Raw genomic sequence first — 27,159 nt, forward strand, 5'->3', positions numbered from 1 at the left:
TAGCAGAATATGGGGTTCAACAATTTAGGTGAAGGACGTACTAAGGGCCTATAGGTGTGGCCCTTTCACGTTCTTAACATGAAACGAACATTTGTCGGAACCAAGTAGAAGCCAGAAGAAAGTTTTGGTGAATCATTCTTACTCACCACGTTAGATAGGCAGAAAGTGGTGTCGCCGTTGCGAGCGTCCGTGCATGCATGTTTCATCCGCTGTTATTGGTGCGTTCCTGACAGCTTACTGTACTTACACAGTGGGCGTTGAGATGGACCAATCATGGTCATATGCCCCTGGTTCGGAAAAGGCTCCGTTGTCTTCGGGTTTAGCCGACAATAATGTCCATGACTGCATTTATCCATGATCATTTGGCAATGTGACTTCGTGATGGAATGCCACTACACGCCATCCATGGAATCGTTCCTCAACGCTCCAAATCCTTGTCAAACTCTCGTAGAATTTTGCGCCTTTGGACTTCGGCGTCGCCTTGGGTGGAGCATGCTCGGACTTGTCTATGGTGGATAGCTCGAAAGAGGCACTACTGGCTCTCTGGTAACGGTCATAGGGCGCACTCATTCCTAAGCTGTGCGGCCTCAGGCCTTTTTGTCGGCTCACGGCAGTCGGACGAAATCAGCGCCATGGAACATTGGAAATAGCGTGCATGCCCTCGAGACGACGTCGCTATTTAAATGTGGAACGGCCCCAGTGATCGACAAAAAGTTTCTTGAATCTCGGCAACCATCCTTCTCCATTGTATCGATAACCAAAAAAGAGCCGACCGTGATGTTGCTGGCGTAGGTACGCTGATAGAGGCAGTGCGGAGGGGCGCATTCAGTACGCGCCCAAACGCCACCCGGAGAACCGACTGCTGTCGTTCAACACACGGTATACCCGCCATCAACCTTGATCTCCTGGCCGGTAATGTACCTGGACGCGTCCGACGACAAGAAAACCACCGTCCCCATCAAGTCCTCGGGCGCACCCATCTCCCCCAGCGGGATCATCGCCTCCCATCTCGCCTTCAACCCGGGATCCTCTTTGAGAATCGGCGCATTCCTGATGACATCGCCCACGCACGTCAGCCGAGCAACCTCCACCCACGCACACACACCGTCGTTCGGTGTGGAGCGCAAAAAAACAACAACGAAAAAAATAAGAAACAGATGCAAAACTCACATAGCCACCTCCGTAAGCATATACCCAGGACTAAGACAATTCACACGAATCCCGTCCCCCGCCCACTCCACCGCCAAGCTCGCAGCCAGATGCCTAACCGCCGCCTTGGACGCGTTATACAAGCTCTGCCGCTGCGGGTAGTTCACGACGCTGCCGGAGATGCTGCCGACGAAGACCATGTTGCCGGCGGTCCCGCGTGCCATCATGTGCTTGGCGACGGCGGTGGCGCAGTGGTACGTGCCTTCGACGTTGACCGCGAGCATGCGTCTGATGCGCTCGGGCGGGAAGTCGATCGCGGCTGTGTTTTCGCAGAAGCCGGCGCAGGCGATGAGGTTGGTGATGGGTCCGCCGGCGTGGGCGGTGAGGATTTCGGCGAGGGCGGCGTCGACGGCGGGTTTGGACGAGACGTCGGCGTGGTGGGCGGTTACCTTCGGGGGTCTTTTCCGGGGCTGACTTAGTTGGGCTGGTTTGGTGTTGTGTTTTCTGAAAAAAGAAAAAGAAATAGATGAAAAGGAAAGCGTTTTGGCGTTTTCTTACTTCTGGTCCGGGTACGTCTCGCTGAATGTCTTCGTAATGGCTTGGGCTTGCCGGGCGGCCTCGTCCACTGCTGCCATGTCAGCGCCTGGCGGCATATCCGGCACTGGCTACGTAGAGCGTACCGTTCAAATCAACAATTGCGAGGTTGGCTCCGCTCAAGACCAGGGCGTTACTCATGGCGAGTCCCAGTCCACGTGCTCCTCCGGTGACGACGGCCGTCTTGCCCGCGAGCGAAAAGAAAGGCAACGTCGGCACCGGGGCCGCCGCAGCGGTACTCTGCATCCTGGCTCCCCGGTGCGCCGCCGATTGGAGCGCCTTCACGGCATGTGGACGCTGCAGTGCCGTCTGCGTACAGAATTCCTCGAGCGAGGGTGGAGGTTGTTGGCGCAAGACGGACCATGGTCGCAAGCTTGCCCGCCTTGCAATTTTGGAGCATGCTCTCGGTAGCGACATTTTTGAAGGAAAAAGAGAAGCCGATGCTGTTGCTTTTTTGTCACGGTGTTGTTGTTGTGCTGTTTGGAAATCCACCTTCATTTGCGGGGGATAAGAAGGCAGGCCCTCGACACGAGGGCTGCCCCACTGCATCCAAATCGAAACGAGGGCCAAGGTGTGGCGCGCTATGGTGAAACCCTCCACTTGGAAAGTACAAAATCGTGGGGTCTCCAGATTTCAGCCAAGCCATGCCGCCGCTGGTGTCCACTTCATCCAAATTCGAGAACGTATATCTGTACCTACGAATGATTCTGCTAACTACCAGCTCTGGTGTGGGGTCTCCAGATTTCAGCCAAGCCATATCGCGGCTGGTGTCCATTTCATCCAAATTCGAGAACGTACGTCCGTACCTACGACTGATCCTGCTACCTACCAGCTCTGGTACTCCGAAACACTGCCAGTGGATAAATTCGAACAAAACTATATTGTCTACTATCGATACCAAGTCAAACAATCACACTATCGGAAAACCATGTCATCAAACAAATATACGAATAAAGCGGCATGAATAGTAAACATCTGCTATCGTCACCCTCATGCGCTCACCGTTCATTTCTTGAAGGGACGTTACTCCCCCACCAACCAAACTGTCGTCATATCCAACCATGGAGAAAAAAACCAAAAAAAAAAAAAAAAAACAAAACCCTACGCATTCCTCCCCCACCAAACGCCAAAACGCGCCGCCGCCACCTTCAAACGTACACCATCGTCTCAAAACCACCTCAAACAGCAGCACCCCGATCGTCCGCAACCCTTTCCCTCTCCCTCTCCCTCAACCACACCTTGACCGGCATGTCCCCGAGCAGCCAATTCATCGTCTCCTCGCGCCTCACCTCCCACCGCGGCCCGGGCAGCGCAAACTCGTACCTGCGCACGACCGACGCCAGCACGACCGCCTGCTCCAGATACGAGACGTTGCGCCCGACGCACCCGCGCGCCCCCGCCGAAAACGCTATAAAGTACGGCTGCAACGCCTTGCCCGCCTCGCCCAGCCAGCGCTCCGGCACGAACGCGTCCGCGTCGGGGAAGACGCTTTCGTCGCGGTGCGCGACGAGCGCCGACACGGCGACCGACGTGTTGCCGGCGACCCAGGCGCCGAGGATGGGGCAGCCTTCGGCGGGGGTGGCGCGGGGGAGGCCCTGCGGGGTCGGGGGGTGGAGGCGGAGCGATTCGTCGAGGCAGGCGCGCGTGTAGGGGAGGTGTTTGATTTTGGCGTAGGGGGCGACGATGGAGGCGGCGTCGTCGTCGTCGTCGTCGTCCAGCGCGGTGTCGACTTCTTCGCGGAGGCGGCGCATGGCGGCGGGGTGCTTGATGAGCTGGTGCAAGGCGTTGGTGAGGGCGATGGCCGTGGTGACGGAGCCGGCGTTCAGCATGATGGAGACTTCGGCTACGATCTCGCCCCATTCGAGATTGTTTGGGCGCCCGTGCTTGTCTTCCATGAGGGAGTGGAAGAAGTCGTCCTGTTTTTCGCCGCGCTCGTGGCGCTCGAGGCGGCGGAGCGCGAGCTCGTTGGGGATGCCGTCCCACAGCTTGCCGTTGGCGCCCATCTTGCGGTAGCGCGGGATCAGGTTGGTGAGCTTGTCGAGGACCCTGTACCAGTCGTACGACCAGACGATGTGGGATTGCTTGCGGGCGTTGTCGTAGAGGCACTCGCGGAAGTGGCAGGTGTAGCTCGTGCCGTCCGGGCGGCGCACCGTGATCAGGTCGTCGCCCGCGTCGAGGAACCCGAGACGCTCCGAGAGCCCGATGTCGGCGATGGCGTCGAGCGAGAAGAAGTTGGCCCACTTGCGGTAGTCGACGGTGAGGTCTTCGGGGTTGGGAACGGTCTGGCCCTTGGGGAGTGGCGCGGTGCAGCGCTTGTCGAACTGGTCCATCATCTTTTGCGTCTTGTCTGCGACCTTGTGCTCCCACTCCTCTAGGTTCTTGAGCGCGTAGGCCGCCGACAGGACCTTGCGTTTGCGGGAGTGGTCGGGCTTGTCGATGACATCGGCAAGGTGGAAGTGCGAGCCCGAAGTGACGAGGTACTGGCCGTCCTTGGTGCACTTGGTACCGTGGCCGTAGATGTCCTTGATGGCGCGGGTATCGCCGTAGGACAGCGAGTTTGGGCCGGTCCGGATGACGGGATGCTTCTTGTGCAGCTCAACCATGTGCGTCGACCGGGCGCCACCACTTGCCAGCATCATGAACGGGATGTTGTAGATGCCCGAGAGCGGCGACAAGTTGGGGTATTTCCGGAGACCTGGTCGCGGTCAGCTGCGTTACTTTGCTCAGCTCGGCCGGGGTGGAAGTGCCTTTGGGATCACGGAAGTATTCGAAGACGGGGTAGACAACGAAGTAGCCCAGCAGGCAAACGCCCAAAAGGGCAGTGTATGGAGCGGCAATGGCTATCATTGTTGAGGGAGAAGCGGATGAGAAAACTGGAATTGGTTGAGCACCCGGCGGCTGGTTGACCAAGAGCGCTGCTGTCGTCGTCCTTATATCCCACCTGTGCAGCCTCACGGGGTCGGGCGTAGTTGGCCGCCCGCCGCAAGGGAACGGGAAGGCAAATTTGGCCTCGAATTTGCGTGTATGACCTGAATGGGAAATTCACATGGTGGATGGCGCCCTTGGCAGGGCCTTTGCCGGCCCTCGTACGGAAGAAGTTTCCGGCCTGGGCTTGCCAGGAGGAGGTCGGACCGGGGCAGTGCCGAACATGATTGGCGCTATCCGTGGCAAAGGCCAGAGCACAATCTTTGCCCTGCCAGCGGAGGTGCGAGGGCCAGGCGGGGGCGACGGCTTTCTTGCGGGGGTTCCCCACACAAGATGCCCCGCGTTTCGTGACGTGCAGACGGGAGAAGTTGCCAAATTCATGACGTGAACTTTCCCAGTCGGGCGAAGAGAACAAAGTCTTGTTTTGACTTCCTGTCAGCAGTAACTCACTCACTCAGAATCCCGCTCTACGTTTCCCAGGACTCCCTCAACGTCGCAACGATCCGCGAAGATCGCCATCCAACCTTCTTCTCCAGTTCCAAAAGGAATTGAACAGCTCCTTCGCGGTCTGCTTCATCTTCGAGATATGACCCGCCTGTCAAAGTCAGCAAGCTAACCTAATCGCTCACTCGACAGATCTACTCACATGCGCAGAGAATGTGTGATGCATGGAAGGTCGCCGCCGGCACACCCTCGTTGCTGATAGCAAGACCGATGACGGTGCGGAGGTGTTTTACAATGGTGGCCTGGTGACGCATTAATGTCAGCATTCTGGAAACGCGCGCCTCTTCATTGACCCACATCTGCATTTTTGCGAAGTTTGTGGCTACCGAAGCCCAGCCGCGACAAGCGTGGGTCAAACGTGCCCAGGAGAATCTTGGACAGGCTGTAGTACTGCTGCCCCACAACTGATCGTCTCGTCAGTGGCCGCGAGGGCGGCAAGTCGGTCGGGGGCGCGTATCTACTTACCGTGTGCGGGCCCCGTCATCCAAATCTCAGGGAACGGAAGCGTCTCCTCCCGGATCCACAGGGGACGGAAATGCCACGGCTTGCTGTGGTTCCAGGACTCGACCTGCTCATCGAGTTCCTCCCACCGCTCCACCGAATGCACCTGGTCTTGGCGGCACGAGTAGTCGAGGATCTCGGCGAAGATGAAGATCATCCTGTTCGCCCAGGCGCTCGACGTGTCTGCGTGGAACGACGGGGACTGCCTGTAGTTTTCCAGGTCGATGTTCAGCGGCTGCCCTGTCGTCAGCGCGACGTAGATGTCCTGGCGCAAGAAGATCCACGACGCAGCCTCTCCGAGTCCGCCCAACGGCACAAACTTGGCGATCGAGTTCAGCAGTCGCGTGCCACCGTACAGGTGGCACTTCTCATCGATGTCTAACCAGAATCAGCCACACGGGAACCACCAATCGGGCACGTTTCCCTCACCGTCCATTTCCTCATACAGCCGAAGGATCACGATGGCGGCCAGGAGGTTCTCGTCCAGCGCACCGAGCGGGTCGTCCAGAACGGGGATCAAAATCCGCAGGCACTCGCTCATGTACTCGGCGGATCTAAAGTCCTCGACACCGGACACCCGGGCAAGGTGCCTGGAGGCCAAGGCCAGGATGGCATTGGCTATGACGGGATAGTTCAAGGCGCGCAGCGGCACTTCTGTTGAGAAATGGAACTTCTCATCGCCTGCAGGGAGTCAGTTTCGGCACAAAACGCGGGCGCAGACATTGGGAAAAGGCTCACAGCAATCGACCTGTGCACAATGAATCAGTACTTGGCCCGCTGCTGTGGATTTTTTTCGGGGAGACTTACCCACGCCCCAAGGTGCTTGACGAAATGATGGAAGAGACGGGCCTCGTCCTCAGACCGCAAGGGCCACTCTGTCGACGGCTGATACAGAGACGACTTCCAGTAGCTGGCGCCAGAACCGACGGTTGAGGCATCGCCACCGCCGGGGGTGGCGGAGCTGGGGGGAACATCGCTCCTGTTTCCGAAAGGGGAATACGGGGAGCCAATGTTGACAGCATCCAGCGGCGGGGCGGGCGAGTGATCGGTAGCTGCGGGGATTGCTGCGATGGTAGTAGTGGTAGTGATGGGCGTGGTCGTCGTCGGCAGGTCGCGAAAGACGGAGGCGTCAGGCAGTTCGCTGGCTGGGGGTTCTTCCGGGCTGAAGCCAAGGCGCGCGGGATACGTCACGGCTTGGTCCTCATCCAGATCCTCAAGGGTGGTGGCCGGGGTGGCGAAGGTCACTGCATCAGGGGGTATGAGCTACCGTTGTTACACGGCACTGGGCGGGACGGGACGAGACGAGACGACGTACCTGCCGGGGGCACGCGCACCCAGACTTGGCTCTTCTTCCAGCTGAGCTCGTAGTTCCGATCGGCGTCGTCGTCTGCGGCCGGGGCCCTCTTCTCGCGGACCGACGTCACGGCGCGGAAGCGGATGGTGATGCCGCGACGGCATTCTCGGCCGGACTTTTCGCAGCGCTCGCAGGTGTTGCACCCCGGCTGGGTGATGCCTGACGTGATTGGTGAGCATTAGGTTTGCCACAAGCCGGGTCGCGACGGGCCGCAGGGTTGACGTACATTTGAGATGGCGACGCTTGCATTCATGGCTGGGCAGGGCGGGTGGCGTCAGCTCAGGCGGCAGCAGCTAAGGGCGGGACAAGAATGCCAATACTGACCAGCCTCTGCTCGTTCTCATGGTGCCGTGGAGTCGGGTTGATCGGATGCATGGAGTTGCGGGCGTGCACGATGAGGGGAGGCAAGAAAGCCCGGGCGGGAAGGGCAGAGACGCAGAGGCGGTTATACGGCGGTCAGGCCAGGAAACCATTCCCCGACCAGAACCGCCGGGCCGCGGGGCAATTTTGCTGCGCGCCGGCCAGTTCCCCGCTTTTCCATGTCCACAGACGGTCCTCCTGCTGCTTGATGAAATCAACAAATAGCTAGCGCTCCGACTACTGGTCTGCACCAGCTCTCGAAATGCACGACCGGGGCGGGAGCGGCCCCGTGGGGTTGGCGCCGCAAAACCTGGGGAAACAGTCCTGTCGCCATGACAAATAATTTTCCGGGTGCATGCGATCCAGAGGCCAGCACCAGTCGAGTCGCGCGAGAGCGCTGGTGACCATCATCGCTACGTCGCCTTTTTCGCATCGGGCGTCGCCGCCATCTGCTTCTTCGCCTAGTTATTCCTGCTTTTCGGCTACCCGGAGGTCGAGGGTCTTCCGCGGAGACCATCCGTGACGTCTATACGCATGGCTTTGGCGTCAGGTACGCGGCGAAACTGCAGAAGGAGAGGAGGATTGCGGAGACGGCAGGCCAGTCGCAGGCATGGAGGGTGGCGACAAGAGCGTGTTTGACTTGGGGCAGTCGCGCCAGGCGCCAGGCACCAGGCACCCAGGCACTCGGTCGTCCGGCCGAACGTCGGAATCGAGGGCGTGACTGCGCGACGCGCCAAAACGCGTCCACCGTTTGCCGCTCCACTTTCCACTCAACACCTTCGCCGTCCACCCCGTTCCGTCGCAACCATGGCCCCGAACGAACCGTCCGCCAGCCTCCTGGCGGCTCAGCAACGCAACTTCCACCACCCGTACGAGCCCTACGAAATCCAGAAGCAGTTGATGAGTGCTTTGTACGAGTGCATCGAGACCGGAAAAGTCGGCATCTTCGAATCACCCACAGGTGAGCCTCCTGGCCTCTCGACTGTCTGATTCCGCCTTGACTGAGTCATGTAGGAACGGTGGGTTCAATTCCAGCCCTGCCCATCTCACCCGCCCGTGAGTTCATGTCCCGCTCGGGAATCTTGTCGCCCATCTTTACCCTGCTGGAGACCACACCTCTCACCCTCCTCCCCGAGTTCGATCTCCATCTCCATGAGCATGGCCTGACTAACTTTGTCCACAGGGCAAATCTCTGAGTCTCATTTGCGCATCTTTGACCTGGCTACGGGACCACAAGCGCCGCACCTTTGAAGAAGGCCTTGCCACCGAGACTCTTGGTCAGTCCCTATTCGCGCTTCTTGGAAGCTTCCTGTACTGATACCTCTCGAGACCAAGATGAGCCCGAGTGGATGCTGGAGTACGCTCGCGGGGAGAAGCGCCGCGCCGCCTTGCAGCAACGCGCCGACCTGGAGGAGAGACTTGCAAGAGTGCGCGCAAAGGAGAAAAAACTGAAGGAAAGGTATTCAAATGGCGAGCCTCATTTCAAGCGACAGGTACCTCGACCCTCCAGTCCATTGCTCCCATTATTGGGCTGACAGGTCCAGAAAACCGCTGCCACTGACCCGGATCTCGATGACGATGACGAGGCCCGTTTTGTACTCGACGACTATGAGAGCGATGATGAGACTGCCAAAATGGAAAAGTCCCACCGGAACCCCGAGTCTGGATACTCGGCCGAAACCGAGGCCCTCATGAAAAAGTTGGGCATGCCAATCGGGAAAAAGGGCAGTGATGAAGACAGTGATGTCGTGGATGAGCTCAAAGTCTTTTACTGCTCCCGGACACATTCCCAACTGTCTCAGTTTTCTGGCGAGCTGAGACGCGTCAGGATGCCCCCTGCAATCACCTCGACTACGTCCAATGCTAAACCCGACGCCGATGACGAGGTCGGAGAAGCTTTCAAACACCTTACCTTGGGATCGAGAAAAAACCTCTGCATCAACCCCAAGGTCCAGAAGCTCGCGAGCACGGCGCTCATCAACGAGAAGTGTCTTGATTTGCAGAAGCCGGGGACCGCCGCAGACCACAAATGCTCTTTTCTTCCGACAAAAGAGACCGAGGCTATTGTCAACGACTTCCGTGACCACGCTTTGGCCGATGTCCGGGATATTGAGGATCTGGGTGCCATAGGCAAGAAGCTCGGCGTCTGTCCTTACTACGCATCTCGCCCGGCCGTCAAACCAAGCGAGGTAAAACATCACGCTTCGAGCACCACATCGATATGAATGCTGACCAGACCTAGATCGTCACACTGCCGTATCCCCTGCTACTTCAGAAGAGTGCCCGAGAAGCTCTTGATATCAACATGAAAGACCACGTTGTCATCATCGACGAAGCTCACAATCTCATGGATGCCATCAACGGAATCTACTCCGTCTCCGTCTCCCTCTCACAGCTGCAGCGCTCCCGAAGCCAGTTGACCACCTACCTTCAAAAATTTCGAAACAGGCTGAAAGGCAAGAATCGGGTATACGTTGCGCAGACGGTCAGGTTACTGGACTCACTGGTAGGCTACTTACAAGGCACAGCGGCCAAAGCTACTGACGCGGAGGGCGTGGTGCAAATCGGGGACCTCATGTCCGGTAAAGGCGTGGACCAGATCAACCTTTACAAGCTGCTGCGGTACCTGGACGAGAGCAAGCTGGCACGAAAAGTCGACGGGTACATCGTCTACGCCGAAGAGCACGATAACGACAAAGCCGCCGCATCACGAAGGTCAACTCAGCCACGCGAGGCGAAGTCCTCTATGCCGGTGTTGATGCACATCCAGAGCTTCTTCTACGCCCTCCTCAACCCCTCCGCCGAAGGCCGCTTCTTCTACGCCAAGGATGACGATGATCTGGGACTGTGCTTGAAATACATGCTCTTAGATCCTACCCACCACTTTCGCGAGATCGTGGACTCTGCCCGCGCCGTCATCCTCGCCGGCGGAACCATGTCGCCCGTGCGCCCCTCCCTTGTCCCACCTCCCCATCTCACCCCCGCTGACACACCGCCGTACCACAGATGAGCGACTACTCCCAGCACCTCCTCTCCTACCTGCCAGCATCCCGCATCATGACCCTCTCCTGCGGGCACGTCATCCCGCCGTCCAACCTCCTCGCGTGGCCCGTGACGAGCGGTCCCAGCGGCGCGCCGTTCGACTTCCGGTTCGAGAAGCGCAACTCGGAAGCCATGATGGTGGACCTCGGCGCAGCTCTACTGACCTTCACGTCTGCCATCCCGGACGGGGTCGTCGTGTTCTTCCCGAGCTACGCGTACCTGGACCGGTGCCTCGAGGCGTGGAGGCGGGTGGCAGCACCACCGTCGTCGTCGTCGACGTCTACTGCCAAAACGATGTACGCAGCCCTCGCCTCCATCAAGCCCATCTTCCACGAGGCCAAGACCAAGGCGGCCACCAGTACCGCCACCACTCCTCCCATGACTACCGATGCCGTCCTAGCCGCCTACACGCATGCCGTCACGACCGCCCCGGGTGGACGCGGCGCCCTCCTCCTCGCCGTCGTCGGCGGCTCCCTCAGCGAAGGCATCAACTTCAGCGACAGCCTCGGCCGAGGCGTCGTCGTCGTCGGGCTGCCGTACCCGCCCGCGCAGTCGGCCGAGTGGAAGGCGCGGTTGGGGTACGTGGCGCGGAAAGCGCGTGAAGGCGGCGAAAGCGCAGACGGGAAACATGCAGCCCGCGAGTTCTACGAGAACGCGTGCATGCGGGCGGTGAACCAGTGCGTGGGGAGAGCGATCAGGCATCGCGGGGATTATGCGGCTGTGTTGTTGGTGGATAGGCGGTATGAGGGAGGGTCGGTTCGCGCGAAGTTGCCGGGGTGGATCAGGGGGAGTTTGAAAAGTGCGGCGGGGGCGGAGGTGGTGGGGAGGGGGTTGGAGGCATTCTTTAGAGAGAAGGCGAGGGGATGAGGTGGATTTGGATGAGGTTCTCTCGGCCGCGACATTCTCATCTTTGGCGGAAAACGCCGAGATGCAGTAGGGCGTAGCTGGGTGTAGGTATAACCAATGGCAAAAGCTTCGGCTAACCGAGATGCCGGCCACGGACAACAGGAACGATGAGTCAATCAACTCTTGCTATCACTCAGGTTTCATTCCTCACCAAACACAAATCATTTACATGCCTTGAAAACAGAATCCCCACAGAGCACAGTCTCAATGGCGACAGGTACCCCGCCCGACAACGTCGACCCCGGCGCTCCCTCCGCTCAGCCTCGGGCCACCAAGCGCTTCAACATCATCCACGAGGGCGTCTCCACCGACCGCTCAAGCTTCACGCCCTACGATGTCATCACCGAAATCTGGACTGGGCTGGGCTTGCCCCGCGACGCACTCGCCTCCGTAAACCTACCAGGCAGCGACGACGCCGGACCGGTGCTCCCCTCATCCTACCGCATCGGCTGCCTCGCGCAGAGCACCATCGCCCTATGCGCCCTCTCGGCAGCCCTGGTCCGCTCCGTCCGCACCAACGGCATCAGCAGCAGCAGCAGTCTCTCCCTCCCGCGCGTCACCGTGCCCCTGCGCCACGCCACGGTCGAGTTCCAATCCGTCGAGCACTGCAGCATCCTCCCACCGTCACCGTCACCATCCCCAGCTGGACCCCCACCCCTCCTCGGCCTCCACCCCACCGCGTCCGGCGGCCACATCCGCATCCACTCGGCGTTCCCGCACCACCGCGACGGCGCCCTCCGCCTCCTCGGCCTCGACCCTTCCTCCCACTCCTCTCTCACCCGCGCCGACGTCGACCGCCAGACCCGCCGCTGGGACAGCAAAGCCCTCGAAAGCGCCGGCCTCGCCGCCGGCTGCGCCATGTACGCGCTGCGCACCTACGCCGAGTGGGACGCCCACCCCGCCAGCCAGGCCGAGCCCGACTTTCCCATCCGCATCCGCCGCGTCGACACGCCAGCACCAGCAACCTCTCCCTCTCCCTCACGATCCCCTCCCCACCCCCTCCGCATCCTCGACCTCACCCGCGTCATCGCCGGCCCCCTCGCCTCCCGCGCCCTGGCCGCCCACCTGCGCCCTCCCCTAAGCGACGTCCTCTGGCTCACCGCCCCGCACCTGCCCGCCCTGCCCGCCGTCGACCGCGACCTCGCGCGGGGGAAACGGGCTTCCGCTCAGCTGGACCTGCGGCGCGAGGGCGATGCCGCGAGGTTGCGGGCGTTGGTGGGCGGCGGGGACGGGGATGATGCAACGGGTGGGGGTGGAAGGGGTGGGTGCGATGTGTTTGTGCAGGGGTATCGGCCGGGGAGTTTGGAGGCGAGGGGGTGGGGGGTGAGGGATGTGGTGGGGATGAGTTCCAGAGGGATCGTGGTGGGGAATGTGGCGGCGTTTTCGGGGGGTGGCGAGTGGGGGGCGAGGAGGGGGTTTGACAGTTTGGTGCAGACGTGTAGCGGGATGAATGCTTCGGAGGCGGAGCATGCGGGGGAGAAGGGGGGCAGGCCGATGCCGTGTCAGGCTTTGGATCACGCGACGGGGTATCTGCTGGCGACGGGGATTTGCGCGGCGCTGTACAGGCGGGCGGTCGAGGGGGGCGGCGGGTCGTATTGCGTGGATGTGAGTCTGGCGGGGACGGCCAAGTATTTGCGGAGCCTGGGTCAGTATGAGGGGAGGTCGGGGTTCGAGTGCGAGGGGATCCCCGCGGACGAAGTCGAGGGCTACATGGAGGTGCGGGAGAGCGGGCTGGGAATGCTCAAGGCGGTGCGGCATTCCGCCAGCATCGAGGGGTACGAGACTGGCTGGGATTACATGCCGAAGCCGCTTGGGAGCGATGAGGCGGAGTGGCAGAGTTGAGTGGAGTGTTGTCTTCTGTGGCAATCTACGTATACTAGCGCTGCCGCTCTTTCCACTCATGCTCCAGCACTGAAAACTGCAACACGTCATGCCACGCGCCGTTGAACCACACTTCCTCCCTCCTGCGCCCTTCGGGAACGAATCCCAGCCGCTCGTACAGCCTCGCAGCGCCGGGGTTGTAGGAGAAACACTGGATGCCGATGCGGTGCAGCCCCGCGGTCCGAAACCCCCAGTCCACCATCCACCGGATAGCCTCGCTGCCGTAGCCCTTTCCCCGGTGGGCTTCGATGACGTCGATGGCGATGCTGCTGTTGCGGTGGTGCTCCAATCCAGCACACGGCTTCGCGAGGGAAACGATGCCGATGGGCACGGGATCCTTTTCCGCGGGGTTGCTGAGCGGCGCGATGCAGATGATGACGGCTATCAGGCGCTCTTCGTCGAGGTGCTTTTTCCACTCGGCGCTCGACTTTGTGGTTTCGGGCCGCAGCAGGGCCATGTTGGAGAGGGCGTAGGCTTCCGGGTCGTCTTGGACCGAGTGCACGAATGCCGCGTCTTCGGGGGTGTCCTTGATGGCCCGGTAGAGCAGTCGTTCGGAGCGGAAGGGATTCCTCATTGCGGGGGTGGATTGGTTGTGCTGGTGTCAAAGCGACGTGACTTGATGCTTTGACTTATATCGTGACGGCCGCGTCACCGATTTCTGGTTTTGTCGGCCCCGCATGTGCGGTGACCCGGTCAGGAAGGTGCATGACTCGAGTTGCGGAAGCGGGGGCTGTGTGTGCTCTCACCGGGCTCGCGATGCTACCGATGACCATACACAATCAAGTCTAGCCCGCAGTCCAGCGATAGCGGCGTTGTGGGGAACAAGCAAGAATGGGCCGTGGAATTGAAGCGAGGCCTCGTCGGGTGTTGTCCCTGTGTGTTCGAATACCGAAGAACCACATCCATGCGGAACTCGCGAGAACACTTTTGGAGTCATCGCCAGCAGAGACCAAGCCGTATTCCTTGAATTGTGAAAATGGACGGTGCAGAAGAGGCTTGCTTGCTGTAATCCGTCAACGGGAACGGAGATTGCGGACACTTCCCGCCATTCCCCCTCGGTACCGTGCGTCTCATTCCTCCTGGTCAAATATCAAATTCCACCGCCACCTTGATACTACAAGGAACGTTTATGAACCTCAGTGCTGCCGACTTTTCCGATCTCTCCAGAATTCTCCCCTCACCATGGCTCTGTTCTTCTTGATTGGCGCCTTGCTGGCACCGTCAGTCTTGGCCCAGTCAGCCCAGCTTCCACTGGTCGTCGAGATCCGGATCGCTCCGACCGTTTTCTTGCAGCCCGTTCTGGTCTCGATTTTCGTCCCTCAAGACACGTTGCTCAGCGCTGGCTCCGGCGCTGTCATCCCAGTCACCGATGCTCCGACATTTCTCAACACCGTCATCACAGCCACAACACTCCTCGTCCGGACCTCGACTCGAACCGTGCGACTACAGCCCTCGACAACTCAGCTCTCAGCCACTCAGACAAGCCTTGGCTCGACCATCTCCTCCACTGTCGAGAGTACACTCACTTTTGGTTCTCCCTCTGATTCTTCTTTGGAACCAAGCGATACTTTTGTGCCGTCGGAATCTCTTCCCACCAGCGTGTTCGACGAATCTACGAGCACTTCTGCTCCTGCGTCTCCAGGCGTTTCTTCTACAAATGACTTGGACACCCTATCCTCTGTGGCGACGAGCTTCGGTTTCACTTCTGCTGAAACCGAATTCCAAGGTTCTGTGTCCCTTCTGTCCGCACTGACAGACACTTTTGAACCTTCCAGTCTGTCCACGAGTGTTTCGAGCTCGTCTTCCGCAGTCCTTCCTAGTATGGGAAGCCCCAGCTCATCCGTTCCAAGCTCCGTCTTTGATTTCTTGACCGCCACAATTTCCGGACAATCATCAAATATCTCTGGAGACTCGAGCGGACCAGTGAATCCCACCAAGTCCGCGTCTCTTTCGGTTTCCTCGGAATCATCTCAGAGCTTTCTAGACGAACAATTTTCAGACCCGTTTGTGGATACGACGTTTGCTTCGACTTCCGGTCTGGTTCTTGCCTCCAGCGGGCAACCCCTACCTTCGAGCTCCTCAGAGTCAGGCACAAACCTCTCGGGATCGATTGCTGCCTCTACAACTACACCATTGTCGGGTATTGAGGCGTTCTCAACATCCTCAGCGTTGTCGACCAGCCTCATGGTCGGGTCATCTCTAAACCCCAGCGAAGCCTCTGCACTTGTTGCTTCGTCTGTTACGACGACAACACTGTGAAGCATTGGGTCAGGCAGTTATGTTGTTCCAACTTCTGAAGAGTCCACGGCTTCTGAACACACGCATACATTCTCATTCGTGTCCGATTTAACTTTACTCATTCTTTTCATCGTCTGCTTTAGTCTCAAGGAGCCGAGGTTCACCGACGGGACATGAAGTGTTCATGCACCAACAACATCACTAAAGAGTGTTATCCCTAGAAGTCTCAGCATCGGGTCAAGGGCTACGTCAGTATCTTCGAGGAGTGAAGCTTCTTTTGTCAAGACTCGAGCCAGTAGCTTCAAGTAGCAAATTGTCCCCATTCAGCCCAATTACGGTTCAATCGTCCAGCTTGCCAGCAATGAATACCACATTTAGGACAGTCCCTACTCAATCTGCCATGGTGTCTACTCCGTCTTCAGCTCCTGGAAGTCGTTCAATTGTCGTGGCATCAGTAACTCCATTGTTTTCGCCATCGTGATCGTGAGCTCTACTACAATGACCAGCAGCAGACCACAACTTCCATCGTGAACTTTTGTGCCTCAGTCAGTGTCTTCATCATCGCCATTGTCACTTTTAAAAAAAAGTAAAACGTTAGCCCCGTAGCTCCGCGCACGCCCCCACACAGAGCCGCCGCCACCAAGCACAGCCACTACGCGCTAAGGACTGAATCCTCCCTAACCCTCTGCGCCACACCTACCTACATCTCATCTCCATCCGACCGTGCCCCTGACTAAAAAAGACCAAGCCCACTCCCACAATCCCCACCCCCAAAAAAAACCACCGGGCCCCTTGGAAAAGAAAAAAGTACCACCAAAAACAACGACAGACAACCGCCCTCAATTCCACTTTATACCCGCAACACTGCAGTCTCGACTCGGTCGCGCACAGCGACCAGCGACCTCGCCAACGAGAGCATCCGCCGACCCTTGGCGCCGTCGCGCAGAACACCTCTCTCTCTCTCCCTCCGTCCCTCACGCCAAACCTCCATCCACCCATCCACCCATCCAATATCGATCCATCACCACCCCCCTCAAAACCCCCCACCTCAACCCATGTCCCCCTCCCCACCACCCCAACCCATGGCCCCCCCTCATCACGAGCACGACAAACACCCACCCCCCAAAATAACAATCTCCACCCTCCTCACCCCACCCACCCTCTCCCTCACCGGCCCGCAGCCTTACCCGCCCATCACCCTCCGCCTGACCCTGTCCCTCGCCGCGTCGGCCCCGGCGCCCGTCACCCTCTCCACCCGCGTCGGGATCCTCGATCCGCGCCGGCACAGCCCGCAGTGTGCGGCGTATGTGGGGTTGGTGAGGAGCACGAGCACTTCCACGACTACGAGTACGAGTGGCTCGGCCGGGGCAGCAGGGGAAAAGGAGGGCGAGCGCGAAAGGCCGGAGAGGCGGGGCGCGTGCGTCAAGCTGGGGGCGGGGGCGGGGGCGGGGGGGTCGTCGTCATCGGCGGCGTCGTCGCTGTTTTCGCGGTCGAGCGACGGCGGGGGCGGAGGCGGGACGGTGGCGCTCGACGCGCGGAAGCATCTCGTGACGATCCAGCCGGGGGGCAGCGTGGAGAGGGAGTTTGTGGTGAGCGGGTACGGGGGGGACGGGGACGAAGACCGGCCGGTGGGGCCGGGGGAGCGGCGGGCGCGGAGGCGGGGGTGGTGGGTGGTGGGGAGTGGGTTGGGGGATTTGAGGGTCGAGGAGGGGTATGAGGTTGAGGTTTTGATGGGGGAGGCGGGGGCGGGCGGGTTGGTGGAGTGGTGGGAGTGGGGGGCGAAGGAGGAGGTGGTGAGGAGGAGGGTGGGGAGGGTGAGGAGGGCGGTGGGGTGGGGGCGGTTCAGGGCGGAGAGGAGGGAGGGTGAGGGTATCGTGTGGGAGGAGGGCGAGAGGGGGACGATCAGGCTTGTGGAGTGAGGGAGGGTCCGGGGGGCGAGAGCGGGACCATCAGGCTTGTGGAGTGAGGGAGGGTCCGGGGGGCAAGAGGGGGACCATCAGGCTTGTGGAGTGAGGGAGGGTCCGGGGGGCGAGAGGGGACGATCGGGCTTGTGGAGTGAGGGAGGGTCCAGGGGGATGAGTCGTGGTTTGGAGATGTGGACTAGAGGAAGGCGGAGTTTATTTGGGTTCTGCAGACGACGATTCGTGGCTACTCTGCGGCAGTGAGTGTTCCACGGGTTTGACTAATTACGTCATTGAGCCTCTGCACCTTCCATCTGGTCCACGGTCCAGCGCTGCAGCAGGTGCCCGGTGCGCCTTCCTCAACAGTTGACCGATTGCGTCATCGAACCTCTGAGTTTTCGACCGATCCATTATTGCACTTCTGTCCACGTTGCACTTCTGTCCACGTTGCACTTCTGTCCACGCTTCTTTACTTTTAAGCTCCCACCGCGCACTTACACCACTACTACTATCAAGCTCACCGAACACATGCCACCACCATGTCTACTTCTCCGATCCAACCAAACTCTCCTGCCGCGGCCGCGTCGCACTCCGCAAGTCCAGAAATATCAACAGCGCTTCAGTTGGAGCTCCCCCAGCAGCGATCGACGAAGACGGAGAGCAAATACAAGCACCGTCTCGAGCGAAGCCGCGAGGCTTCGGAAGAGGCTCTCCACAAGTATTGCAAGCTTTCCCAGGGTAGCGCCCCAGAAGCATCTCGCCACAACCATGCCCTCAACCTCATCGAGTCAGCTACAAAAGTACTAAAGGCCCAACAAAGCGAGGCCGCACTTCGCGTGGAGTCGCTCACGGCGGTGGCGGAGAAGGCAGTACAGCGCAAGCTCACGAACGAAGAGTTCATGGACGTCCAGCATGACATATATGTCTGGACACGGGCTCGTACCTCCCAAGAGATCTTCTTACGGTCCGCAGAATCGCAAAGAAACTCAATCGTGGAGCAGCTGGCTGAACTCCCGGCCGAGAAGACTCAAAAGGTTTTGGAGATGCTCCTATGCGTCCCCATCATGCAGAGGCGTCGTTCGAGGCCGAGCCAGGCCCACTGGAGGAAGGCTGCAGTCGAGTACTACGACGCTCAGCGCCAAGTTCCTTTTCCTGCCGTCCCCCCTTCCAATCCAACTTCCAAACCCCAGACTATTACGGTGTGCTGGGATCCCATCATGCGCGCATGGTATCCGGCGAATGAAGTCAAGGCAGCGCACATTCTGCCCTATAGCATGACGAACGAAGTGCTACAGATGATTTTGGGCGAGGGCGAAGGTGCAGAAGTGCTCCTCGACATCCGAAACTGTCTACTCCTCTGGGAACCAATCGAAGCAGCGTTCGACAAAGGCATCTTTGTCCTTGTTCCAGACCAGCCTGCTGCGGAAGGACAGACCACCGAGTACAAGCTCGTACTGCTCGACGAAAGCTACCGCACAGCCCCAGTCAAGTTTGGTGTTTCCACGACTTGGAGTAAACTTGATGGCATCGTCCTCGAGTTCCGGAACGAGTGCCGCCCTCGACAGAGATACATGTATCTCAACTTCGCTTCCAGAATCATCGCAGCGCGAAAGCTTCAGTTCGACACCTACTCTCGTAGCCGCCTCGAGTCCACGGGAAGTGCCTGGGTTTCCCCAGGCAAATGGATCCGCAAGAGCATGATTCGAGAAGTGGCGCGGATCGTGGGTGATCACCAAGTGGCCGACACGTTTGAAGAAGCTTCATTCGAGGACCAAACTGGTCCAGACGGCCCAACAAAGAGTAGGGTGACGAAGGCGGCGGAAGAATGGATCACGGGGACCTTTGAGAGGCGGCTGTTCGAGAGACCCCTCGAGAAGGGCGAGGATGGGGGGTCTGATGAGGATGAGGATGAGGACGCTGAGGATTAGACGCGGAAGAGCCAGGTCCGGAGGTGAGGTTGAGTCGTGGTTTGGACATGTGGACTAGAGGCAAGCGGAGTTTATATACAGCGGTAAAGTAGGGAATCCCGCCTTTTTTATATATTAAGAAATGCCAATCTTATGGGAGTTTCCGCTTGTTGGATATAAGGCCTTTAGGTAGTTCTGAAAATAAGTGCGGCGTCGTGCCCTTGTTTAAGTGCGATAGTTGTGAGCCCGGGTCTCGCTATCTGGCCCGTTGCATTTAAAGTCATCTTCGCTTCATCAAGAGGCACCACTAGTCCAACAAGGGACACGGCGCGAACGCCGAATAAGGGGTTTATAGTTCGAACCACATCAGCCGCCTCTATTAGCGAGCGGCGTAACGATAAAAAGAACCAATAATATTAGATATAAGGCCCTCAGCCAGCACTGAAAACAAGTGCGGCGTCGTACCTTTTCTCAAGTGCGACAGATGCTAATCTTGTGGGAGTTTCCGTTCTTACACGGCGGCAACCCATTTCCCGTCAAGTCTTAGCCTCGCCCATGTGATGAGGAGTGAGCCCACAACCAAAGTCGCGCCTGAGAACATGGACAGGGCGAGGTATCCGTATTGACCAACAAGTTGTCCGGAGATTGGGGTACCGAACAGAGCTCTGTGAAAAGGCGTCAATTATCCATCAGCAAATAGAATGCAGAGGACAACGTACGTCAAGGCAACAGATCCCATGAGGAGACCCACGGCGGTTCCTTGGGTCTCTCGGGTTGCAATCTTCGCCACGCAAGCTGTCTGAAGGCTCAGGATGGCCTGTTCTGTCAGCATCAACACTCAAAAGCGTAGAATGTGGAGCATACCCCGGATGTGAAACCGTATGAAATGGACCAAACAACGACACCGGCCTCGCTCCTGGTGGTAGTCCAGCAGAATGCAATGATTCCAGATAGCAGGGCCGCTCCGGCGCAGAGGTTGAAATGGCCGTAGCGGTCTGCCAGAAAGCCAGGCAGAATGCGTCCGAACAGCGAGGCGGCGTTGAGGAAGGAGATCATGTAGAAAGATAGACTTGTCGACATGCCAAGGGAGCTGGCCCACGAAGAAACATAAAAGAATGGGCTGAAGATTCCGAGGTAGATGACAGCCAAGCCCGTGCAAAGGATGATGAATGCTGGGTTTTTGGCAATGGAGAGGTCCGTCTTTGGTTTCTCGGACTGGACTTTGGGACTGGGCATGGGCTGCGAGGGTCTGACAAAAAGGCAGGAGAGCAAGAGTAAGGGAAGCATGATAAAGGCCACGATGCGCAGGGTCCAGCCAAAACTCACGGCGTCTTGGTTGAGGAGCTCGTCCAACACAATGGGCCAGATCAGCCCTCCGATGGACGAACCACCTATGGTTATTCCGAGAGCCAGACCTCGATTTTTGTGAAAGTTCTTCGAAATGATGGCGATGGCAGGAAACATTACAAAGGACATGCTAAGGCCTTGTAGGACAGCCTGAGCGAGGATGAAGTGGTAGTACTTGGAGGCGAGGGAGGTCATGAATACGCTGAGGAGCAGACCTGTACTTCCAGATATGAGCAGTATCTGGCAATGATGCGTCAGCTCTTGCATTCTGTATCTATATTGTACCGTTGACTTACCGTAGCACCAACACGGTCAACCAGAATACCCACGAGCGGGGCGTTGGCGAACATGATGCCGAGGGCGAGGGAACCAATCCAGGATATGTCAAAGTCGGAACGGTCGGCCAGCTGATGCTCGATGTAGTATGCTTGGAAGACACCAAAGGCATTGGCGATGCCAACAGAGCAGAATAGCGCCAGAAAGGCCCCAACAAGCGACAATACTGCGCGAGCACTGCATGACGGGGATAAGCTGCGGGGCTTACGATTGGGTGTCGAGATCATACCTCGTCTCGCTGGAGAGTGGACTGTCTGAAGTCTGCGAGAGCATTGTGTTCTCGGTGTTCTGAATGAAGAGGTGAAAGTGTCTGGTTCAATGGTAACGATCGGGCGGGTACATTGCCTAAATAGGGATTAGGGTCCGCGGAGGCTCCGAGGGCTTCGGAGGCTCCGGTCAGCTCTCAACCACGTCAAACCACAATCCTACCGCGACATCGATTGCTAATCATGCCGCCGACAAAGCGCCCGCGCCTGGATCCGGTATCCTGCCAGCTGTGCCGCTCCAAGAAGCTCCGCTGCAGCCGTCAGAACCCCTGCTCCAACTGTTCTGCCCGCGGGGCCAGGTGCATCTACGCAGCTGATCCCCCGCCTCAGTACCGCAGCCCTCAACCAGACGACCCCACGGTCAATGCCCGGCTCAAACGCCTTGAAGAGGCCGTCGAAGGCCTCAGGAAAAGCGCTCTGCCTCCTTTGACGCCGGCGTCAGTGGATTCCCCCGCCGCAGCGCTCAACTGGCTCGAAGGCTCGGGCCTCAAGGCCACCAACCAGTATGTGCGCGCATCCGACCACACCGGCGCACTGAGCTTCACCGTTGTGCAAATCGAAGGCTCGAACGAAGCCCTCCCCTCGCACTCGTTCCTCCCAACCCTCTCAGAAACCCTCCGGCTGTTCGCGCACTACAACGAGCAAGTGGGCTACCTGCACCACATCATCCACACCGCCACCACCCTGGCCACCATCCACCAGATCTACGCCGACCTCCCCGACCGGATGAACCCCTCCTCAGCCGCCCTCCTCCTCTCCATGCTCGCCTCGTCCTCGCACTTCTGGGACCCGACCGTCGGCATCTTCAGCAGCGCGCCGCAAGCCCGCCGCGTCTCGCTGTGCTGGCTGGCCGACGCGCTCAAGACGCTGGACGCGTCGCGCAGCACGAACCCGCCGGGCGTCGCCGACGTGCAGGCCACCATCATCGCCTCGTACCTCGCGTACAACACGCAGGGCTACTCGACCCAGTTCCGGCTCCTGCAGACGACCGCCCTCGAGCTGGCCCGCCAGGCGGAGCTGCACAAGACCGACGCCCCGCCCGCGCCCACAACCACCCCGGCCCAGCCCCGCGACGTCATCGCCGACGAGGTCAAGCGCCGCGTATGGTGGCACATTGTCGCGACAGACTGGTGCGTCGCTACCCTCCTTCCCTCCTCCCCTCCTTTAATTCCACCCTCGCACCCGACTGACCCCTCCCCCACCCACCAGGATCCTCGCCTTCACCGCCGGCCCCCAAGAAGGGACCTACCTCGTCTCCCCGCACCACATGCGCGTCTCCCACCCGCTCAACGCCAACGACGACGACACCACCACCTCCTCCTCCTCCTCCCTGTCCTCTTCTTCTTCTTCGTCTTCCTCCCCATCCCCCGTCTTCACGCCCCGCCCCCTCTCCGGTTCCGCGCCGACGACCATGTCCTTCGCCCTGCACCGCCTGCGCTTCGCCACCGTCTGCCGCGCTGTGGCCGACGCCGCTACCGCCACTGCTGCTGGAGGAGGAGAAGGGGGAGGAGGAGGAGGTTCGTTTCCGCTCGATTTGCGCCGCGTGGCGCCGCGGACTGTCAGGAGGCTGGATGGGTTGTGGGAGGAGTTTTTGGAGGGGTTGCCGGTGGTGTTTGGGGGTCCGGCTGGTGGTGCGGCGGGGGATGGGGGTGGGGATGCGGATGACGAGGGGTTGCGCAGGCGGTTTCCGCGGCTGGAGACGCAGCGGTGTTTGATTCAGTTGTGTGCGCATGTGCGGCGGTGTCGGCTGCATCAGCCGTGGTTGGTGGAGGGGCGGAAGGAGGCGGACGGCGGCTGGGATCGCGAGAGGGGGGAGCAGGCGGCGTTCTCGCGGCGGGTGTGCCTGCAGTCGGCGAAGAGGGTGGTGGGGGCCGCGAGGCGGTTTGAGAGGGATGAGGAGGGGAGGTACGGTGGGGGCGAGGGCAGGCTGAGCACCGTCGTGCATCATGTGGCCATGGCGGCGGTGGTGCTGGTTGTGGATCTGTGTTTCTCGGGCTTGGCTGAGGGGCCGGCGCGGGAGAGGGAGCAGCGAAGGGGGGAGATTGGGGAAGCGTGTCGGATGCTGGAGAGGGCTAGGAGGGAGAGCGAGATGGCGGCGAGGTTTCTGAAGTCGTTGGGCGAGATGCTGACCAGGCATGGCATGGATCTGCGGCTTTCTGCCGACGATCGTTCGGTTGAGGCGAGTGAGGCGCAGGAGGCAGACGCGGCTTCTGGTGGCGGTGATGTCGAGTTTGAAGCATTGTTGCAGAGTTGTGCGAATGTGAGCGGGGAACTGGACATGTCCGGATGGGAAGATCTGTTTACGAGCTTCAATTCTTACCCGCAATTCATTGATCTCGCGGTATGAAGAGCTGTATTCATAGTCGGCTGCGGTACATAACGATCAGATCTTTTCCTCTGGTGTTTCACAAAAAGATTTTCGCTCTCAGCTTTGCCTCATACTACGACGCCAATGACGTATATGGCAGCTACCTGATATCAGGCGCTGAAACTTGGCATTGCGACGCTGTGGTATTTGTAATATATATATATATATATATAGACCCTGCAAACATCAGCTCTTTTCGTTGGTGGCTGCAAATGGCGTCGGGTTGGGCAGTTCGAGAGCGGGGTTTGCGGACAAGGCTGAACGCACACATGTTGTGGCGCCATGGAAATTCCCAATCATTGGCTGGCTTCCACTGTATACCACCCCCCACACCACCACCACAGTCCACATGTATGGGAATTCATTCTGACGGTCGGCTGTGCAGCCCGTCCGAGCTCTGGTGTTCGGAACCATAGCCCAATCAGATTCTAGCACGCCCATTCATAAGCACCGGAGTGGCGTACAATATGGCTGCACATGTGATGTGAGATGGCCTGAAGCAATCTCAGCCGGTCAGCTCGCAGCCTAGCTATGTCCTGCACATAAGTGCTACGCCGACTCTTTTCGTCCTCAGTTACTCTTCCTCTGAATTCGCGCATCATTTATCACAAATGCAAACCTTGCCATACATCATCTCTTTCCGCTTCGCACTCCGACAGCATGCCGCCCACAACCACGTCAACTGCCCCGGTCGTGGCACCTACCAGCACAGGGTTCGACGGCGATGACTTCTCGAACAACTTGTTCAGCGACTTGGCCCCTCTCCTCACCCTCTTCGGTGAGCAAGTCACCAAGCAATTCTTCAGCCTGTCTTTCGGATGGGCGGACCACATTCTCCTCGCCATGGGGCCTATCGGTATCATTACCATCATTGTCAGCGCCATACGCGTAAGCGGGCCCAAGAGACTCAAGGCCATAGTCGGAAGGTACCGGACCCCCTCACCGAATCGCGTTTCAAATGACACGTGAAGTGGAGAGAGCTGACTTGTAATTTAGAGCCCGTGAAAGCTTAGCGACAGCGGAAGCGGAGCTTCTGTCTTCTACCTCGCAAAACGTTTGTGAGATGTGGGATGGCAACCAGGTTGTTCGAGCCATCGGAAAACCGCAAGGAATGCAGCATCTGGTTGTTCTGAAGGATAAGATCGGAAACAATGATCGGGGCATCGACCCTGAGCTACGCATTCTCGATTTTCAGTCCGCATTTGGATTGGGCATCTTTAGCCCGCCACGTCTTGCCTACCAAAGGCAGATCTTTGAAGAACAGCCACCACCAAACATCACTCTTAATACTGCCGATTCCACATTGTCTGACACAGAGCTTTGGTTCTGGGCTATTGTGGGCACCATTCTCCAAGTCACGGCTCTGGTTGTGCCAGCTCTCGTAGTGTATCTATGGAAATGGCAAGAGGCCGGTGAGACTATTGCGGCGTACGGATATCCTTGTTTTCTTTCAGGAAGCCTGGCCATTATGGGCGGAATCATCGGCTGTTCACATGTCATTGACAAAAGGACAAAGGAGGTAACCTTCTGGCCTAAATCAAATAAGGAAGGAAGTATACACAGTATTATGCGACTACAAAAAAGCGGCACAGTTGGCGAGCAGAGTTTCTCATCGTACGCCATATTCAATCACCCTGGCAATCAAAAGATACGAGGACGAACACCGATTGAGGTAATATTTGAGCTTGGTTTATTCACGAATCTCCTGTAAACCGAAAAACCTGTACTGACGAGACTTCAGTTTGCTTGCAGCAATCTCGAGTTTTGTTACTATTGCTGGATATATTGTCCAGTTTGTTGGACTGAGGTCCCTTCACTGGTCCGCAACCATCATTCAACTTGGGGTCACGCTCGCAATGACCTGTTTCAGGGCATGGGTACGCCGAGGCTTGACGGCACAGCCTATATGTCTCTCCTTGGAAATCAGCCATGCCATTGCTAAACTTGCGTTTTTTCTCATGGATGATTTCCATGAAATACACGAATTGGCCGATCAAATTCTTCCAAACATCCATGGCTGGAACTTATACACTGCTCACGATTCGGATTGCCCCGACAACGCCCCGGCTTGGAACCCTACGAGTTTGCCTATAGCTACGCTTGAACCGTACAAAGTCAACGAAACCGTTCTGCTTCACCAATACTTATGTAAATCCCTTTAATCGTCCCCAAAAGGCTGCAAATGGTCCACTCGGCTTTGTGCAGCTGTCGAGGGCATTATGGAATACCTATCCTCCTCAGAAAGCAACATATCCCTCAATCAAAACGGCGCATCTGAAAAGGGTTATCTAGCCTGGACAGTGAGTACAACTCACAAGAGGATGAACTCAAACCACCCCGATGGTCCTACAAAGTTCGCTGACCTCACCACAGGAGTAGCGCGTACCGCACCTAGTGGTATGTACGGGCAACTTAGATGGAAAGTCAATCTGGACGAGATTCGAAGCATCATTGACTTGTGGGAAGCTACCTTGAGGGAAAAAGATGGCCAATATCTGGTTCCAACTGGTGTTTTTTCGGAAGTACACACTTCGAGGAATATGCTAATACACTGGCCCATTCTAAGCACGCTCGACTTCAAAACGGACAATACACACCCTAATATGGACTGGCTCGATGGCTCTGGCTTTTGGTTAGTCAAGAAGGTGACCACGTTGACTCCAGATTATGGCCCGGGCATCCATTGCAGGCCTGACATGGGGGCTTATTACGTATTCAAAGCACCTCCGGACTCTCTCGCCAACAGACCAAACGAGCACTTTACACATTTTCTAGTCTACCGGAATCTACGCGAAGTACGCGAAGCATGTGCACTAGAGCTACTAGGACTTTTCCTTTCGACCATCTCATCCGAAACTGAGCAGATTGGCGGGGCCACTCAGATAGAATCAAACAGACGCACCAAGCCCCGTACATCATATGACGAACCGAGAAATAAGCATACCGAACCTCTTTGGACAAATACAGCCATTGACGAGCTTTGCTCCTGTATCGAGAAAGCGGAACTGGTGAAAACGGTTGAAGAAGCAAGAAGATTCGTCATTCCGGCTCTCTCGCGGTACAACCTTCTCCCCAAGGAGTCAAGCGAGGCCCAAGAAACCCCAATCCGCGAGGAAAGGAATAGTGATCCTGGCTCCGACAGTCATACGCAAGCGAGTCCCGCCAGCAACGCGGAAGAAACCCCAACACATAGAAGCAGGGCACAAAGCTGGGCCGGAACGCCTTCTCAAAGACACTTGCGCACGTCAGATGACATGTCGAGCTTATTTTAAGTCAAAGAAGGCGCCTTGTCTCGGCTTTCAAATGTAGCTCACGACCCCAGCCCATCTCTCGCTCCGAACCGGACCTATCCACGATCTTTGCACCGGCCAAGCGAAGGAGCCGCAACAGCTTCAGGATTCTCCCTCTCCGCCTCCTCCTCCATCGGAATCCATGGAGACCTCACCGTCGCATGCTTCAACGCTACCGGTTTCCCCAAACTTCAGCACCATTCGGCCCACAACCACGCTCGTTTCCGCTTTTTCCTTCGGCAGCACGGCACACACACACAAATGCGAACATGTATGCGAGCCAGCCATTT

General features: G+C 58.2%; 11 protein-coding genes across 11 annotated transcripts; 6 read left to right on the top strand and 5 right to left on the bottom strand.

Annotated features, from left to right (window-relative positions):
• Positions 1 to 869: 869 nt before the first annotated feature.
• On the bottom strand, positions 870 to 1,989 carry BKCO1_6800021 (d-arabinitol dehydrogenase; the record flags this gene model as incomplete). Its single annotated transcript, XM_020278393.1, has 4 exons — positions 870 to 1,050; positions 1,171 to 1,653; positions 1,708 to 1,774; positions 1,830 to 1,989. The coding sequence occupies 4 exons, from the start codon at positions 1,987 to 1,989 to the stop codon at positions 870 to 872; spliced, it is 891 nt and encodes a 296-aa protein (XP_020126258.1).
• Positions 1,990 to 2,921: 932 nt separating this feature from the next.
• BKCO1_6800022 (cytochrome p450 oxidoreductase) lies at positions 2,922 to 4,590 on the bottom strand (the record flags this gene model as incomplete). Its single annotated transcript, XM_020278394.1, has 2 exons — positions 2,922 to 4,438; positions 4,503 to 4,590. 2 exons carry the CDS (start codon positions 4,588 to 4,590, stop codon positions 2,922 to 2,924), a joined length of 1,605 nt encoding a protein of 534 aa, XP_020126257.1.
• A 545-nt stretch (positions 4,591 to 5,135) lies between these two features.
• Positions 5,136 to 7,371, bottom strand: BKCO1_6800023 (zn 2cys6 transcription factor; the record flags this gene model as incomplete). Its single annotated transcript, XM_020278395.1, has 10 exons — positions 5,136 to 5,263; positions 5,315 to 5,414; positions 5,470 to 5,576; positions 5,638 to 6,051; positions 6,103 to 6,354; positions 6,412 to 6,421; positions 6,481 to 6,917; positions 6,989 to 7,186; positions 7,254 to 7,282; positions 7,352 to 7,371. 10 exons carry the CDS (start codon positions 7,369 to 7,371, stop codon positions 5,136 to 5,138), a joined length of 1,695 nt encoding a protein of 564 aa, XP_020126256.1.
• Positions 7,372 to 8,194: 823 nt separating this feature from the next.
• BKCO1_6800024 (atp-dependent rna helicase chl1) lies at positions 8,195 to 11,296 on the top strand (the record flags this gene model as incomplete). Its single annotated transcript, XM_020278396.1, has 6 exons — positions 8,195 to 8,371; positions 8,571 to 8,664; positions 8,717 to 8,880; positions 8,932 to 9,576; positions 9,630 to 10,331; positions 10,394 to 11,296. 6 exons carry the CDS (start codon positions 8,195 to 8,197, stop codon positions 11,294 to 11,296), a joined length of 2,685 nt encoding a protein of 894 aa, XP_020126255.1.
• Positions 11,297 to 11,542: 246 nt separating this feature from the next.
• Positions 11,543 to 13,177, top strand: BKCO1_6800025 (carnitine dehydratase; the record flags this gene model as incomplete). Its single annotated transcript, XM_020278397.1, has 1 exon — positions 11,543 to 13,177. One exon carries the CDS (start codon positions 11,543 to 11,545, stop codon positions 13,175 to 13,177), a length of 1,635 nt encoding a protein of 544 aa, XP_020126254.1.
• A 34-nt stretch (positions 13,178 to 13,211) lies between these two features.
• BKCO1_6800026 (gnat family protein) lies at positions 13,212 to 13,790 on the bottom strand (the record flags this gene model as incomplete). The annotated part of the gene is made up of 1 exon (XM_020278398.1): positions 13,212 to 13,790. One exon carries the CDS (start codon positions 13,788 to 13,790, stop codon positions 13,212 to 13,214), a length of 579 nt encoding a protein of 192 aa, XP_020126253.1.
• Positions 13,791 to 14,398: 608 nt separating this feature from the next.
• Positions 14,399 to 15,475, top strand: BKCO1_6800027 (uncharacterized protein; the record flags this gene model as incomplete). The annotated part of the gene is made up of 1 exon (XM_020278399.1): positions 14,399 to 15,475. One exon carries the CDS (start codon positions 14,399 to 14,401, stop codon positions 15,473 to 15,475), a length of 1,077 nt encoding a protein of 358 aa, XP_020126252.1.
• Positions 15,476 to 17,894: 2,419 nt separating this feature from the next.
• BKCO1_6800028 (uncharacterized protein) lies at positions 17,895 to 19,283 on the top strand (the record flags this gene model as incomplete). The annotated part of the gene is made up of 1 exon (XM_020278400.1): positions 17,895 to 19,283. The coding sequence occupies one exon, from the start codon at positions 17,895 to 17,897 to the stop codon at positions 19,281 to 19,283; it is 1,389 nt and encodes a 462-aa protein (XP_020126261.1).
• A 490-nt stretch (positions 19,284 to 19,773) lies between these two features.
• On the bottom strand, positions 19,774 to 21,218 carry BKCO1_6800029 (mfs monocarboxylate transporter; the record flags this gene model as incomplete). The annotated part of the gene is made up of 5 exons (XM_020278401.1): positions 19,774 to 19,927; positions 19,982 to 20,079; positions 20,127 to 20,849; positions 20,906 to 21,122; positions 21,175 to 21,218. 5 exons carry the CDS (start codon positions 21,216 to 21,218, stop codon positions 19,774 to 19,776), a joined length of 1,236 nt encoding a protein of 411 aa, XP_020126260.1.
• Positions 21,219 to 21,394: 176 nt separating this feature from the next.
• On the top strand, positions 21,395 to 23,558 carry BKCO1_6800030 (uncharacterized protein; the record flags this gene model as incomplete). The annotated part of the gene is made up of 2 exons (XM_020278403.1): positions 21,395 to 22,341; positions 22,421 to 23,558. 2 exons carry the CDS (start codon positions 21,395 to 21,397, stop codon positions 23,556 to 23,558), a joined length of 2,085 nt encoding a protein of 694 aa, XP_020126272.1.
• Positions 23,559 to 24,239: 681 nt separating this feature from the next.
• Positions 24,240 to 26,851, top strand: BKCO1_6800031 (mfs general substrate transporter; the record flags this gene model as incomplete). Its single annotated transcript, XM_020278404.1, has 4 exons — positions 24,240 to 24,505; positions 24,576 to 25,007; positions 25,321 to 25,727; positions 25,785 to 26,851. The coding sequence occupies 4 exons, from the start codon at positions 24,240 to 24,242 to the stop codon at positions 26,849 to 26,851; spliced, it is 2,172 nt and encodes a 723-aa protein (XP_020126273.1).
• Between the last annotated feature and the right edge of the window lie 308 nt (positions 26,852 to 27,159).

This window comes from Diplodia corticola, assembly GCF_001883845.1.
Source record: "Diplodia corticola strain CBS 112549 chromosome Unknown scaffold68, whole genome shotgun sequence".
NCBI classification, from domain to species: domain Eukaryota; kingdom Fungi; phylum Ascomycota; class Dothideomycetes; order Botryosphaeriales; family Botryosphaeriaceae; genus Diplodia; species Diplodia corticola.